Below are 16,355 nucleotides of genomic sequence, written 5' to 3'. Positions count from 1 at the left end.
ATCCTGTATCAGAGGCTGAAGAGAAAGAAAAATAATCTGAATATTTCATTTCAGAAACCAATTTCCAATGGATGATATAGGATAAAAAGTAGTGATGTTTGAATAATCGTGTAGGTTGGTTACAAAGGAAACCTTACTTTCAACAGACTCTAGAAACAGGGCCATCAGCCTAAAGTGCAAATAGCTTTAGATTAACAGTAACGCAAGATTTGTGTTTTATTAAAAATAGTATATAGAAGCATAAAAATAACTTCTACATACAAAATACATAATCATAGATTAATAAAAGCAGGAAATGTTATACTCTGGACACAGGGAAATGACAATTGATGTCTGAGGAATTTACATACCAAAGTCTTCAGGGATTGTCCCATCAGCATAGCGACTATTAAAATTCACAACAGCACATAAAATGGGCTAATGAAAACATAGTTGTTAAATATCTTTATCTTTATGACCAAGGCCACTGGTTTGTGAGTTCCAAAACATAGGTAAAAATCCCTTAATGCCATATAATTAAAGTCGTCACTATAAACCAGTGGCCCCGTTTACAACAATATACCCAAAGCATCAAACAGAAGGGATTCTCTCAAAATTTCCACATATGTCAAAACGTGATTCACACTTATTTTTCCACTTGCTGTTTGTATGTAGAATGAAAACAAATGCCTTCATTTTGAAGAGACCCAGATCAGAACCCCTCCCACCAGCAGATTCCATGTTAGACGATACTTTACATAGACACAGTATCCTGGGACATACGAGATCGGGTCTCATTATTCACAGATTTGGGGCAAAATTGACAACTTTAGACAACCTCTAAAGGTTTGAATGAAAAAAAACCTGCAAATGGTGGAATTCTGAAATTAAAAGCAAAGATGCTGGAGGTACAGAAGCCAGTGAGCATCTGTAAAGAGAAAGTGCAAGTTAACATTTTGGGAGTATACCCTTCATCAGAATGAGTTTTTGAGTTAGATTTCCATTCAACCCCCTCCCATTCACAGGATGTTAGATGAATGCAGTGAGTTGGGGCTTTTTTCTCCATTCCGTTTAGTTTTCCGTGAAACTGACTTGGTTATTTTCAGAAGTTTGCTCACACGTACTCAAGCCACCAACACACGAAGAAACACCACCCCATGAAATAGCTTGAGGCCTTCCTTCATGGACGTTGAAACAAAGCCTTCACACAATTTGTTTTCTTTCCAAAACCATCGTGTGAACTCATGCCCTCTTTATACTGCCCTTTGCAAACTGCATTGTGACAGGCAATGCAAATGCTCCCGTTTGCAAAGGGCGTACTGTAGAACTGGTGCAGCCTAATCTCACAGCTGTTTCTGCCAGGCCTGTTTGTTAAAGGTGTTCTACCAGCTAGAGGAGAAACTGGCTGCAAAAACAATTGCGGCAAAATGGGTAGTGGATTCCTCCACATTAGTTTGTGTCCTGTAATGTTGTGTCTAGTTTAATAAATAAGCCTGAGAATGTGGGATAGCTGGAAATTTAAGGCAGTACTTTGATAGAAGGGTGGGGGAGCGAGGGGGGTGTATGTATATTGAGAAGGGAGTTCTAGTTGAAGGATGAATTATAGACCTTTTTAACAAAAGACCATTTGGTACAAGTTTGCAGTTCGGTAAATTCCATGAAGTGCATTGGGTGGAACCAAGCTTATTCAGGTCACCTGCCACTGGACTCGATATATTCAGGGTAACAGGTATAAGCAAACTGGACTGCTCGTCTCCAATTTAAATAAAACCAGTTGGTTTTTGTGTACACATGACACTGGACTACGGTGTCCACATTTTATAACCCTACTCACAGAACGGGACGTTTGCTTTTTCTCTCGGGTAGCTTTTTGCTGGAATGTTCCAAGGAGAAGTAAATAAACCAAAAGCAAAGATAAAAGGTGTTGACAGTGATGTCACAATAAAACAAAGAGTTTTAAAAAGTCACCGTGCCAGTAAAAAAAAGCAAAATTAATCCTGTTTGTTTCTTGAAGGTGTAATCCTTCTTAAAAAACACAAAAGGTTTTTCTTAATGATCATGAACCACGATAAAGTGAAAGAATATAAATAGCACAGTTAACACGGGCGACTTGTCACAACATTCACAATTTCCCTAAAGATCTCGCGGATACATTAATGTGCAATGCGTGGGAGCTGGTTATATCAGACATACAGATCTAAAGAGAAATGCTCCTGATCATATCAAAGATAATTGAAAAATCTTTTATTATTGCACTTTAGATTTTGATCTATTTTTGTGGTGGGAGGCGGGGTGGTTATGTAGCTAGAGCTTTGCCTGGCTTTTTGTTTGGATTCATTGACGTTTTGTGTTCACGTACAAGATGATAAATAGTGGAATCTATATTATAGGTCATTTGGAATAGAAAACTATTGCACATGACATTAATCATTATAGAAAAGCTGAAACTATGGGTTGGAATAAATTTCTAGTTAACATTTGGACTGCAATTTGCTTAAAACCGGGACAGGATTGCTTATGCAGTGGAGCCCACTTGAATGTAGCTTTGATGTAAGTGATTCCGAATCTTCACATCCTGGGGTCTTGAAGGAAGTGGCGGTAGGGATTGTGGATGCATTGGTAATAATTTTCCAAAACTCCCTGGACTCGGCAAAGGTCCCGGCAGACTGGAAAACTGCTAATGTAACACCCTTATTTAAAAAGGGCAGTAGACAGAAGGCTGGAAACTATAGACCGGTTAGCCTAACATCTGTGGTAGGTAAAATTTTGGAGTCCATTATTAAGGAGACAGTAACAGGACATTTGGATAATCATAATTTAATAGGACAAAGTCCTTTTATGAAGGGGAAGTCATGTTTGACAAATTTGCTGGAGTTCTTTGAGGAAGTAACATATAGGGTGGATAAAGGGGAACCAGTGGACGTAGTGTATTTAGACTTCCAAAAGGCATTTGACAAGGTGCCACACAAAAGATTATTGCTTAAGATAAAAAATCACGGGATTGGGGGTAATATTCTGGCATGGATAGAGGATTGGCTATCTAACAGAAGGCAGAGAGTTGGGATAAATGGTTCATTCTCAGACTGGCAATCAGTAACTAGTGGTGTTCCGCAGGGGTCAGTGCTGGGTCCCCAACTCTTTACAATCTATATTAACGATTTGGAGGAGGGGACCGAGTGTAACATATCAAAGTTTGCAGATGATACTAAGATGGGGGGGAAAGTAGTGAGTGAGGAGGACATAAAAAACCTGCAAGGGGACATAGACAGGCTAAGTAAGTGGGCAGAGATTTGGCAGATGGAATACAATACTGGAAAGTGTGAGGTTATGCACTTTGGCAGGAAAAATCGTAGAGCAAGTTATTATCTTAATGGCAAGAAACTGGAAAGTACTGAAGTACAAAGGGATCTGGGGGTCCTGGTGCACGAAACTCAAAAGGTTAGTATGCAGGTGCAGCAAGTGATTAAGAAGGCCAATGGAATGTTGGCTTTCATTGCTAGGGGGATAGAATATAAAAATAGGGAGGTATTGCTTCAGTTGTACAAGGTATTGGTGAGACCGCACCTGGAATACTGCATACAGTTTTGGTGTCCATACTTAAGAAAAGACATACTTGCTCTCGAGTCAGTACAAAGAAGGTTCACTCAGTTAATCCCGGGGATGAGGGGATGGACGTATGAGGAGAGGTTGAGTAGATTGGGACTCTACTCATTGGAGTTCAGAAGAATGAGAGGCGATCTTATTGAAACATATAAGATTGTGAAGGGGTTGGATCGGGTGGATGCGGGGAGGATGTTCCCGATGATGGGTGAAACTAGAACTAGGGGGCATAGTCTTAGAATAAGGGGCTGCTCTTTCAAAACTGAGATGAGGAGAAACTATTTCACTCAGAGGGTGGTAGGTCCATGGAATATGCTGCCCCAAAAAGCTGTAGAAGCTACATCATTACATAAATTTAAAACAGAAATAGACAGTTTCCTAGAAGGGAATTAAGGGTTACGGGGAGCGGGCAGGAATTTGGACATGAGTCTAGGTTCGGATCGGTCATGGCCCTGTGGGTAGCGGAGCGGGCCCAGGGGCTGTGTAGCCTGATCCTGCTCCTAGTTCGTGTGTCTAATTCTGTTAGATTCAGGAGATGGTTCTGTGATAGTAGATTGGCGGTTAGGATCAGATCAGCCATGATCTTATTGAATGGCGGAGCAGGCTCGAGGGGCCGATTGGCCTACTCCTGCTCCTATTTCTTATGTTCTTATGTTATGTTTACTGCATGGGTTTTCAAACTGGGATCTGAAAGATGATCCCAGGAGTGCATAAGGACATCAGATTTCTGACCATCTAAAACTGGATTACTGCGTGCTGTGTGTTTAGAATTATGAACTCTGTAATTTTTCTGTTTTGTTGGTTTATTAGCATATTTCTGTTGTCTATATATTAATGGTAAAAAATGTTTTCTGCAAATACAGCATGGTTTTTAATCTGGGTAGCTAACATGGTCTTTAAGAAGTTAGGTCAGGGATTTCCCAGGAGTGTGTCAATAGTTACTGAGGGGTTCTCCCAAACAGAAAAGTTTACTGTACAGTCAACTCATATATACAGTATATGCAAATATGATTGCATGGGTTTTTTTTTTTGCATTAGTCCTGACTCATAACCTACATGCTGGTCAGCACTTGTGTAGATTTAAAAACAGAAAAATGCAGTTGAACATTATTTAAAAAAAAGATAATTTTAAAAGATTTTTTTAAAAGTTCAGAAATTAAACACTACAGTATTGGGGCTTGGGTTTGTATAAAATGACATTTCTGTTTTAACTTAAGTTGGTAAAAATAAATGGATTAATTTCTCCATTAAAAGAGGGAAAAAGTAATTGTGCATGCAAATGTGTGTAATTTTTTGGCCAAAATTATATAACTTTTTTTTGGTTACCCAGGTGTCTGACATGAGCAGAACCAGTCACCAGGTTTAATCGTCTCCAAACTAAGCTACTGAGAAATTCCCACAGATAGAATTACTGTTTAACTAATATGGAGTATAGGCTCTCTCCCCATAGGACACATCCCACTCCCAATAACCGTGGTGCAGGCTGGCAAGAGCCAAGGCTCGGGAATCCTCGACGATGACGTCATTGGGACCCGACTGATTTTCATTCAAGCCTGAGTGGGGACGTTACCTCGACTTTCCTGCCAGACTGGAGAGTCGGGAACTGTCGGGAAGATGAACAGGCTCAAACACATACGTTTCAAAAAAAATGTCTCTGCGAGGCCAGGAGGAGCGGGTGTGCGCCTCCAGGCCCTACAAGGAAAGTCATGGCCTCCACTGCCTCGCAAGACCTTCCCAGAACCCCATTTAATAACAGAAGAAATGGGAGCAGGAGTAGGCCATTCGGCCCTTCGAGTCTGCTCTGCTATTCAATAAGGTCATGGCTGATCTTCTACCTCAACGACATCTTCTCGCACTATCCCATATCCCTTGGTTCCCATAGTATCCAAAAATCTATCGCTCTCTGTCTTGAATATACTCAACAACTGAGCCTCCACAGCCCTCTGGGAATTCCAAAGATTCGCAACCCTTTGAGTGAAGAAATTTCTGCTCTTCTCATTCCTAAATGGACGACCCCTATTCCGACACCTATCTTCTTGTCTGCAGGTGGCCCTTGGCCGCCCGATTTTCCAGAAGCCAGCAGCTGCTTCCCACCTATTCCAGGCAGGAAATGGACCGATGACATGTTAATGAGGCCCCGGAGTTATAATAGCCCGGGCCTCATGCCCTGCCCCTGCCCACCTGAAACTGTATCGCAGTTAAAATCAACCTCCTCCTTCAAGCATTTCAAGACAGTCTATTTTCAAGGAAGAGGTTTAAATCACAACTTGAAAAAGGTCAGGAAATAGCCTATATGAGCTACCAAAAAGGGCTCTGCGATAGTATAAAGATGGTCTATTTGATAGCCCATTTCACAATTCAGTTTTCAAGAGAAACAGTCTATGATTCATTTTTTCCCCAGTGGTGAGAGTTTCTTCAGAGGTGAAACTCAGTTGAAGGAAAGATGAATTATGAATCCGATTACATTTTGGGATAATGATGAGTTTAGACTGTCTGGAAAATGACTGCAGAAACCAAAACACAACAACAGTTTTACTAAGATTCCTGCATCATTCAGAGTCTGAGTAACTACTGTAAAGTCAAAAGAAAATTTGAGTGCATAAAAAGATAAAACCTGCACGGAATCTGATGGTAATAAAACTAAAGACGTTCATCGGAGGTTCAGGGCACCAAGGTCATCTACAGTATGTAGCATCACCTCATAACAAAAATGAGGTCAGCTTTTCCAAACCCCACAATTAATCACCCACATCATCATCAAATTCAACAACTTGTGTTAGTACCAAATTGAACTAGCTTTAGGGTATCCGCAATTATTCCAGTCAGCACAAGAATATTTCAATAAATGGGGAGAGAGAGAGATGCATGATGACACTCCAATGCACTGCTGTCACAGAATGGATGGTTCCAGTTCCTGACAGAGATGTTCATCTTGGCTGCACTTATGAAGAGAGATGCCAAAGACAGGCCACAATAGAGAAAACAGAGTTTGTTTCACCCCAGTCTGCTCTTGCACAGTTGGAGGGTGGGTGAAAACCAATCTTGAAATGGGAAAGAATGGTGAAATGAAAACCCAGAGATTGCAATGATGTACTCTATTAACTTAGCAATTGTGGGACAAAGGTAGGGAACAGCACAAGGTCTGGTACAAAATGTTATTTTCTTTTATATATACAAAGAACAACCAGAACTGCAATCAACTGGGTATGATTAAGAGGCAGTAACCATGGGGTTGTTATAGTTCATCCACATAAACTGAATACCCAGGAATGAATACAACATAAAAATCTCATTGTATAATTCAGATGGTATCTCAAAACTGTTGGTCAATGATTACATGCTTGAAATTATTCCCCGGTACCAGCAGTTATGTATAATATATGGGTTATGCCTAGTATCACTGGAATTTGCATTGTCTGTGGCTGCCACCAACTGTCCCAGATTTTTTCCAAGTTACTTTGCAACACTTGGCAGGAGGTTTAAAAAGAAAACACACACACATTATGATGCTAAACCATCCTTGGTTGCAATGAGGTACGCTGAGAAGTTACTGTATAAGGTTTCACTTAGAAATGCACCATTTTGCCCGGAAGTAACTAAATAGCAGTAATGTCATTAAAAGCCTCAGATGGCATCGCGCCGTGAAAGCAAACCTCTTGTGGTATGTAATCAGCAGCTGAACGGAAAGATAATGTGTGTCAGCCGTGGCTCAGTGGCTAGCACCCTCGCCTCTGACTCAGTCCCACTCCAGAGACTGGAGTACAAAAATCTAGGCCGACACTCCAGTGCAGTACTGAGGGAATCTTTCACTGTCGGAAGTGCCGTCTTTTGGATTAAACCAAGGCCCCATCTGCCCTCTCAGGTGGACGTAAAAGATCCCATGGCACTGTTTGAAGAGGAGGAGGGACGTTCTCCCAGTTTCTTGGTCAATACTTATCCCTCAACCAACATCACTAAGAAAGATTATCTGGTCATTATCTCATTGCTATCTGTGGAACCTTGCTGTGTACAAATTGGCTGCTGTGTTTCAATTGCAACATTAACTACAGTTCAAAAGTACTTCATCGTCAGTAAAGCATGTTGGTATGTCCTGAGGTTGTGAAAGGCACCATATAAATGCAAGTTCTTTCCCTCTTCTTTGCCTCAAGCACTCCTATTTTATATATTGCAGTTTTGAAGGCTTTTTCTTGCTGTGCATAATTCCACCCCTCCCCCCTCCCTCTAAATGATGAGAAACAGTTGATCGCCAGGAAATAGCAGTCAAGTGTTATAAGACTGGGCTTCATGTATATGCAGGAGAACCTGGAAAATTGACGGGCTCAACTCAATTCAGTCGGTCAACTCAGACGTTCATTGCTGCTTAATTAATGGTAGTTTGCCATTCAACACTTTTTCTTCCACCTCTAATCAGGCTCGTCACATTTTTGAAGCTAGCACTTTAACTGGCATGATAATGAGGGTCAGGGAGCCAAACATATTCCACATAGGGGCAGAGTCTAATGAAATATGCATAATGTCAGGCGTATTTTGTGTCATACTTTTGCCTTGGGAAATGCTGAAATTAGTACTCTTTCTAATTCAAGTCTGGCAATTGAATTAGAACACTTTCCAAAGTATTGCACAGCTTGTCTATTTTTGTACCCTTGAGCGACGCAGCTTCAAGGTACCATAGACCGCATACAAGCCGAGCTTAGTACATGTCAGGTAATGAAGCTTTGACTTTTAAATTCTACTCTGCAAAGGACCACAAAAATGTAAGGGAATAAATGTTAAGAAATGCATAGACTTCTTCATCATAGACATACAGGATTTAAATATTTCCCACAGGGTTGGGGGGGGGGGGGGGAGGTGCTATTTTTCTCACTTATCTCTAATTCTGGAGTGTTCTAGAGTCATCTATTTAAATTTAGGCCAAAAAAACTAAAGCAATCTCAGGATAACTTTAGTACGGTAGCAAAATACTGCGAATGCTGGAAATCCGAAATAACAACAAAAAATGCTGGAAAAACTCAGCAGGCCAGGCAACATCCGTGGAGAGAAAATAGAGTCAATGTTTCGAGTCAAACCCTTAGACTTGACAAAGGATTTGACTCGAAACGTTGACTATTTTCTCTCCACAGATGTTGCCTGGCCTGCTGAGTTTTTCCAGCATTTTCTGTTGTTATCTCAGGATAACTGTCTCAGTGCCACACAGTCTGGTCACCTTCATTCAAAGTTGTTTACTTTGAGTAATCTGTCAATTCAATTTAAAAGTGCAAAAAAGGCCTGTTTTATTAAAATTGCTGAAATTGAGCGAATTTTTTCTAAAGCCTGGTTTGATCTCTGCTGTTGTCATCCTGTCCTTGGGACTGTCAAATCTCTCTGGTTGACCAACACACAGAATAATGGGTGCACAGGAGTAACTAAATATGCAGCAATCGCATTGAAAACCTCATTACGAGCCGTGAAAGCAATCCTCTCAGGGTCTGGGAAGTGGCACTCTGGCTCTTTTCCTTCTCCTGTGACTTAGCCCTGCAGTACCTCAAAGATACTTCAACCCAAAAGGAATTTGTTTCACTTTCTGATTGCGCTTAGAAATATGTACAAGACATTTTATGGCTAGATTTATATATATATATATAAAAAATGATAAACTTCTGGATGATAACTCACAGTAAATAAATAGGAAGTATTTAACAAACTATTGCTAACATTACACTCAAAAGTCATTCTGGCTAAATCCAAGCAGATTAAAAGGACAACCAAGGTTAATGTGGTTAAATGGAGATATAAAGAGGATTTGGGAGAGACAGAAGACTTTTAAAACGTAAAAGGAATTGGCAGATTGGAGGACTGGACAAAAAAAAAAGCAGGTAAAAATATTCGAGAAGCCGAGAGAAACATTGAACGTAGAATTGCTGAGAATATCAAGAAACAGTAAAAGGATTTTACAAATACAGGAAACTTTGGTTTATCCGGAGGTTAACTGTCCAGAATGCTCGAGCCACCAACAAAAATCGGGAGCCATTTCGTTAGGTTCTTTTCGTTGCTTTTTTTTCACCAGTCAGGCTCTGCAAGGTCTCGCTGAAGCTGTTGCTAAGCTACAGAGACGCTTGCAAGGTACGGCCGACTGTTTAGAAGCTAAGCAACAGGGTTTGTTGCCAGATACGGAGCTCAAAATCTCCGTATGTTTCAACATTAGTGCTGGTTTGTCTGGCAGTTTTGATGGGACAGCAACAGCTCGGTCCCGTCGGTGCCGGATAGCACAAAGTTTCCTGTATATACGCTGTAAATAAAGTGGAGAAAGTTTTGGACTACTCGAGGAACTAGTAGAAAGCTGGAACTTAGAGAAAATAAATCCGAGAATTATTCCTCTTCATTTTTCCAACTTAAATTCCTAAATCCACATTTATACCACCGATACTAATTTGTCATGCTGTAATTACACCCTCCCTCACACAGTGGAGTCACTGCAGCCCCAGCACTGGCAGGAGGGTGTAATAGAAGCGTGACAAGTTTATATAGGCAGTTTTCATTCTCAATGTGGACATGGGAATTTATAATGGAAAAAAAAGGATCAGAATGTATGACTTTAAATCAGAATTATGTCTGCGTGCCCTGGCCCAATTATCTCCTGACTTGACTTCCCATCCTCACCTGAAGACTGATCTTGATTCATCGTGTACAATGCCACAAGAGATTGACTAGCAGTTATGAAAAGCTTACTGCTCTTAAAATAGACAATGGGCTGGATTTTCATTAAGCTGTCGGGAAGGAGGCGGGACTACAACTTTCGGGGTTGTAGTCCCGCCTCCATCGACGTCCGGCCAATCGACGCGATTTTCCCTTGATTGACCTTGTTGAGCCCGCCCAGCGGGCTCAGCAGGCCAATTAAGGGCCACCCGGCAACAGGTGACGTCACAGACTGAAATTTCATCTGTCAAGAGTTTTTGACAGATGAAATATCAGTGTTTCACAGCTGTTTGAAGCTGTCAAACACTGACAGTCTTACTTCTAACCTGAGTCCTTCTACACAGACTCAGTTAGAACTGTCACCGGCACTGAAAGCTGAAGGCTGTCACTTTTGACAGATCGCAGCTGTTCAAGCTTTCAGTTCCGGCTGAGTGATGGACTCCCGCAGCCTAGAGGAAGAAAGACTGTTAAGGTAAGTACAGGTAAGTAAAACTTCTTTACACACTTTAGACACACCAAACACACTTACCTTTGCACTCATGCACCCATCACTCACCTGAACACCGACATCGCGACCCCTCCAAGTACTTCAACCCAATGGCCCGCCTGCTCTAACCTGGCGTGGTTTGGCGCCGTCGGGAATCCCATACGACACCCCTCAAAATAGGGATTAGGAAAACTGCCTGTTAACAGGCAGTTAATTGGCACTAATCCATTCCCGCCTCGGGTCGGCGGGTCCCAGTGCAGGGCAGGTACCCGCCTCCCTTGAAACTTACGTGGAGACGGATTTTGGGTGGGATGGTGTCGGGACCCCCGAATTTGGGATTTTTGCCCCCCCCGCGCCCCCCCCCCCCCCCGACGGCCCAATGAAAATCTGGTCCAATATCTCTCAACTGGACAACATACAAGAGCTAAAAGAGATGTGGACTGGACTTAGTGAAGTTTCTACTCTACCAGTCTAGGTTCCTAAACCTGAGAGAGATGCTGAAAGATTGAAAGTTGACTAATATTACCCTGGCACCGTGCCCAAATGGTCATTCCTCGTGTAAGAGCCTGGACAGTGGGCTATGCAAACGCTGGGGTCTTCACATTCAAGCCCAGTTCTCTCCTCAACTGATGTCCACACACGCACCTTCCAGTTTGGTTCACTGCATAGTGAGGAGTTGAAACCCTGGTTGATTTCTTTTCCTCCCTCGCTCAAGAAACTGAAGCTATAGTTCCCTACTGCCACCGTGACTCAGATCAACTAACCCAGCAAACATTGGGAATCAAACTTGGGACCTTCTAACCAGTGGCTAAGTTACACATTGCGCCAATGGTGCCATAAGGGACGTTTTACTGTTGTATTCAAAGATTTATTAACATTTGTGGACAGGGTGATGAAATTCATATGTGCCTAGATTTTCAGAAAGTCTTTGACAAGATTAATCACAGATAATTAATGGGTATGGTTTAAAAAAATCACGGAGGGAGTAATAAAATTATGGTACTGCCTTATAAAGAAACAGTGGGTAACCATTATGAACAGTCATCAATCTTGGGGAACATGCTATAATATTGTAAGTATTATATTAAAAAAAAGTACTGTAAACAAAATCTACAAGTTTGCTGAAATAGAAGTTAGGGCAAATAATGATGCACAGCCAGATTCAGAGGATATGGATCCTTGAGGTAAATGTACCAATGGCCAGGAAATGCAGTTCACTGCGGCTCAGTGTAAAATAATTGGTATAGGAACAAGGTACCAAAAGAATGATTGTGTTAAATGATCAATCATGCAGCATAGAAAAGAGATCTAGGGGTTATTGTGCATGTAAGACACTGTCAGTGCAGTGTTTAGCTATAATTAAAAAAGGCAAATAAAGCACTGTCATTGACTAGCAGAGAAATGCAGTATAAATCAAAAGGAGTTTTATTGTTGCTGTGTAATGCGTTGCTCAGACCTTATCAAGATTACTTTGTGCAGACTGGTCACCTAAGCATAGAAAGGATGCTGGCGATGTTGAGAAAGTATAGAGGTGGGCAACAGGAATCTAAGTTATGAGGAAAGGTTAACAAAGTTAGACTTTGGAGAGAGACTTCAAGACGACCTCATGGAAGATGTCACGATTAGGAAGGGGATTGAGATAGTTGATTCAGGCAAATTGTTCACTATGACAAGGGCTCCAGTACCAAGGACACAAAATAATTAGGACTAAGAGGGGAAGGCTGGTAAAGCTTTCTTACAGAATGGGTAATAGACTGGAATAAGTTACCAGCGAAAGCTATTGAAGCAAATAGTATAAATAGGTTCAAGAGGTAAATAGATGTGTTTCTGGAAAGAGAAATGATTGAAGGATATGATGATAGGTGGGTCGATAAAGTAGAGATTGATTAAAGAGGGGATGTGTTCAATCTAATGCCTTTTACCTGTTCCAAAAATATTTGTTTTCTTGACTACCACTGTTCAGACAGAAGTAGAACATTTAAACTTTGCCTCATAAAGGAGTGGGAGGGGAAGGTGATAAATATGGGATTTCAGCCTTGTATTGGGGAAATATACATGAACAGACATGCAACAACTGGCCTGTCAATTATAACACGGATAATCTGTTTGGTATTGAAATGCCAGGGAAATACTGAAAGTCTTGTACTCCTGAGAGCTGGAGGTAACCTCTGCAATCCTAGATCTTACATATAATGTGAACCACAGATTGGATTTGCAGAAGAATATATAGCCTGAGCCGAAGAGTCCATTTGCAAACGCTTGTGTTCTCCTGTATGTCCAGATCCAGGTTTTTTTCTGGGCAATAAGTGACACAGCAATAAATCTGCATTATTATACAAAATGTAAAAAATGAAAACATCAAGTCATTGCATTTGAAAATAAATAAAGCATTTTATGCACACTTCAATCAGTTAAAGCTTTGGCAGAAAGCATGGTGACCCCCACCACCACAGTTTTTGGTACTTTTTACATAACATGCTAAATAATCAGTTGGGTTACTTAAAAAAATACTGGGTAGAAAATACTTTATTGCTAACTGTAGCAGATTCAAATTAATTACCATTATAGTTTCTGAAATAGGTGCTTTCCAAGAAGGGGATTTGAAGCTGGTTTATACATCAGATAGAATATTATTATTTCACTGCACCAGTTTAAAAATAACAGTGAAACTACCGTTAGGAGGACCTCAGCTTCTCAAAAGTGGTAGACTTTGATTTGATTGTTTTCATCCAATCCAAGCTGGATTAAACCTTGCGTGGAGGGAGTCCTGCTTGTTCTTGTGAAGAGAGGACTGAAAATATACGTGAAGGAAAAGTAACAAGATTGGATATCTGCGCGAGATCTTGCTGTGCACAAAATGGCGGTAATGCTTATCGACATAGCAATAACAGTTGGAGATTTCAAAGTGGGTGAAGGGCTTGAAGAGGTTTCTAACAGACATGATAATGCCCTATATAAATGCAAGTCTTTCTTCTAGAATTCACCGCCACTTAAAAAAAAAAATCCTGAATATATTTATATTTTGTTAACGTTTCAAAATATGTCCCTGACTATCCAAATTGGAAACTTCATGACAGTAATTAAGGGCATTTTTTCCCACCTCATAGTTAACGAGGGAGTTACACCATTAATAAACCTTCTAATAAACCTTCAAATAAAATGAAAAAAAAGCATTTTCAAATCACCTTTATCATCCTATTATTTAACATTTTAGTCCTGCTGAAGTCATTACAAGAACTGAGGAATTACTGAGCCAAACAATGTGAAGGAGCTCAACTGATAAATACAGTAGCTGAAGCACCCTGGGTTACATCTTTATTTGTGTTAATTCAGCTGCCTCATGCCATTAGGCGCAGTGACTCCTCCAAGTCATTTCTACCGATTATGCCACCAGTGCAGTTTAACACAAATAAAAACACACAAAAAGCAGGCTAATTCTTATTAAACAGGCAGCAGAGTGACAGGCCTACACGAGGTTAAAGAAGTGGAGCAACAAAGTTTCATGCTTATAATATCTCCCATAACATGGAGTTCCTGCACTCAGGCAGATTGCTTTGGCAAGGCGTCAAGTTTTTGTGGGCAATACAATGTCCCTACAATTGTACAAGATCTGAAAATAAAATTAAGGCTGCATTTGGAAATAATTATAATGTGTTTTTTTTTTCATAGAATGATTCATACCCACTGCAGCAGAATGTAGCTGAAAGTGAGAAAGGAGAAAAATCTCAGCAGTTTATTAATGGGCACCACTGCACAGTTCCTAATGACTTGTACAAAATAGCATTTACAGCTTCCAGGAGCAGGGTGTTCTGTCAGTCACTTGGCTACTGTTGGGGCTTTGCTCAGGAAGGCCATGGAAAATGAGGCAGGATGAAACCTCTAAAAGAGAGATGCTTACCATCATGACAACTCGCCCACAAAAATGTTTGATTTAAAAATTACCGATGGTTACGGTTACTCTCTCAACATCCATGCTTCTAGTTGTACCTTTGTCACAGAAGTAACGGATTCCATGATTTTCTCTGATGATTTTTTATTCTTTGGGGTCCTTTAAAGCCACCTACCTGTTTCTGTCTCATTCCACACCATTCTCCAATGTGGGTCCATCAAGGCCTGACAGCAATCCTGCCTTTCACTCCCAGTACAGAGACTCAGATGAATGCTATTAACAAAAAGCTCTTCCTGCCTCCAAAAAAAAACTCTACCAGCCGTAACAACTCCAATGGCTGGTTGGGATTAAAATAAACTCGTATTGCTGCAGGCTCTCTGTGGGAGTGTACATGGCCAGCATGCACCTCTCATGTCCAGCAGTATCCCCCTCTATCTCCAGTCTGGATCTGCCTCAGAAATCCACTATTCTGTGAAGCCTGGCCTCAGCAACAATTAACTCTGCATAAACAGCCCTTAAGATCCCCTCCATCAACAGACTGCGGTACAAGGAAGGCCACCAACCAGGAGACTCTCAGACCCTCTCCAATATCCAGTAGTGTCTCCAGCACCTCTTCGCCATCAGGCCATAGATGGAACCATCACTGAACAATGCAACGCAAAGACAGGCAATGTTTACAGACTGTGGTTTTCCATTTTTGGGTTGGGGGTAATATATTAGCATGGATAGAGGATTGGCTAACTAACAGAAAACAGAGAGTCAGGATAAATGGGTAATTTTCAGGTTGGCAAACTGTAACTAGTAGGGTGTCACAGGGATCAGTGCTGGAGTCTCAACTATTTACAACCTATATTAATGACTTGGATGAAGGGACCGAGTGTAATGTAGCCAAATTTGCTGATGATACAAAGAGAGGTGGGAAAGCAAATTGTGTGGAGGGCGCAAAGAATCTTCAAAGGGATATAGATAGGCTAAGTGAGTGGGCAAAAATCTGGCAGATGGAGTATAATGTGGGAAAATGCGAGGTTATCTACTTTGGTGAGAAAAATAAAAAAACCAAATTATTTAAATGGGGAGAGATTACAAAATGCTGAGGTACAGAGGGATCTGGGGGTCCTTGTACATGAATCACAAAAAGTTAGCATGCAGGTACAGCAAGTAATTAGGAAGGCAAATGGAATGTTGGCCTTTATTGCAAAGGGAATGGAGTATAAAAGTAGGGAAGTCCTGTTACAACTGTACAGGGCGTTGGTGAGACCACACCTGGAGTACTGCGTACAGTTTTGGTCTCCTTATTTAAGGAAGGATATACTTGCATTGGAGGCAGTTCAGAGAAGGTTCACGAGGTTGATTTCAGAGATGAAGGGGTTGTCTTATGAAGAAAGGTTGAGCCTATACTTACTGGAGTTTAGAAGAATGAGAGGGGATCTTATTGAAACATATATGATTCTGAAGGGGCTTGACAGAGTAGATGCAGAGAGGATGTTTCCCCTCGTGGGGGAATCTAGAACTAGGGTGTATAATTTCAGAATAAGGGGGCACCCATTTAAAACGGAAATGAGGAGGAATTTCTCCTCTCAGAGGGTTGTGAATCTTTGGAATTCTCTTCCCCAGAGAGCTGTGGAGGCTGGGTCATTGAATATATTTAAGGTGGAGGTAGACAGATTTTTGAATGGTAAGGGAGTCAAGGGTAATGGGGAGCAGGCAAGGGAGTGGAGTTGAGGCCAA

At 41.1% G+C, this 16,355-nt stretch overlaps 1 protein-coding gene across 12 annotated transcripts in view; it reads right to left on the bottom strand.

Moving 5' to 3' along the window:
- Positions 1-13,109: 13,109 nt before the first annotated feature.
- Positions 13,110-16,355, bottom strand: part of cep164 (centrosomal protein 164) — a 167,186-nt gene continuing 163,940 nt past the window's right edge. For all 12 annotated transcript variants that reach the window (XM_085967825.1, XM_085967831.1, XM_085967834.1 and 9 more), the window contains one exon: positions 13,110-13,529. In XM_085967825.1, the coding sequence (XP_085823951.1) occupies positions 13,433-13,529 (97 nt within the window). In that variant the 3' untranslated portion in view covers positions 13,110-13,432. The remainder of the gene's footprint in view (positions 13,530-16,355) is intronic.

This window comes from Somniosus microcephalus, chromosome 26 (assembly GCF_052327205.1).
Source record: "Somniosus microcephalus isolate GS21.2 chromosome 26, FLI_Smic_1.0, whole genome shotgun sequence".
NCBI classification, from domain to species: Eukaryota; Metazoa; Chordata; class Chondrichthyes; order Squaliformes; family Somniosidae; genus Somniosus; species Somniosus microcephalus.
The sequence above is the reverse complement of the archived record's forward strand: the minus strand, read 5'-3'. Positions and strand labels throughout refer to the sequence as shown.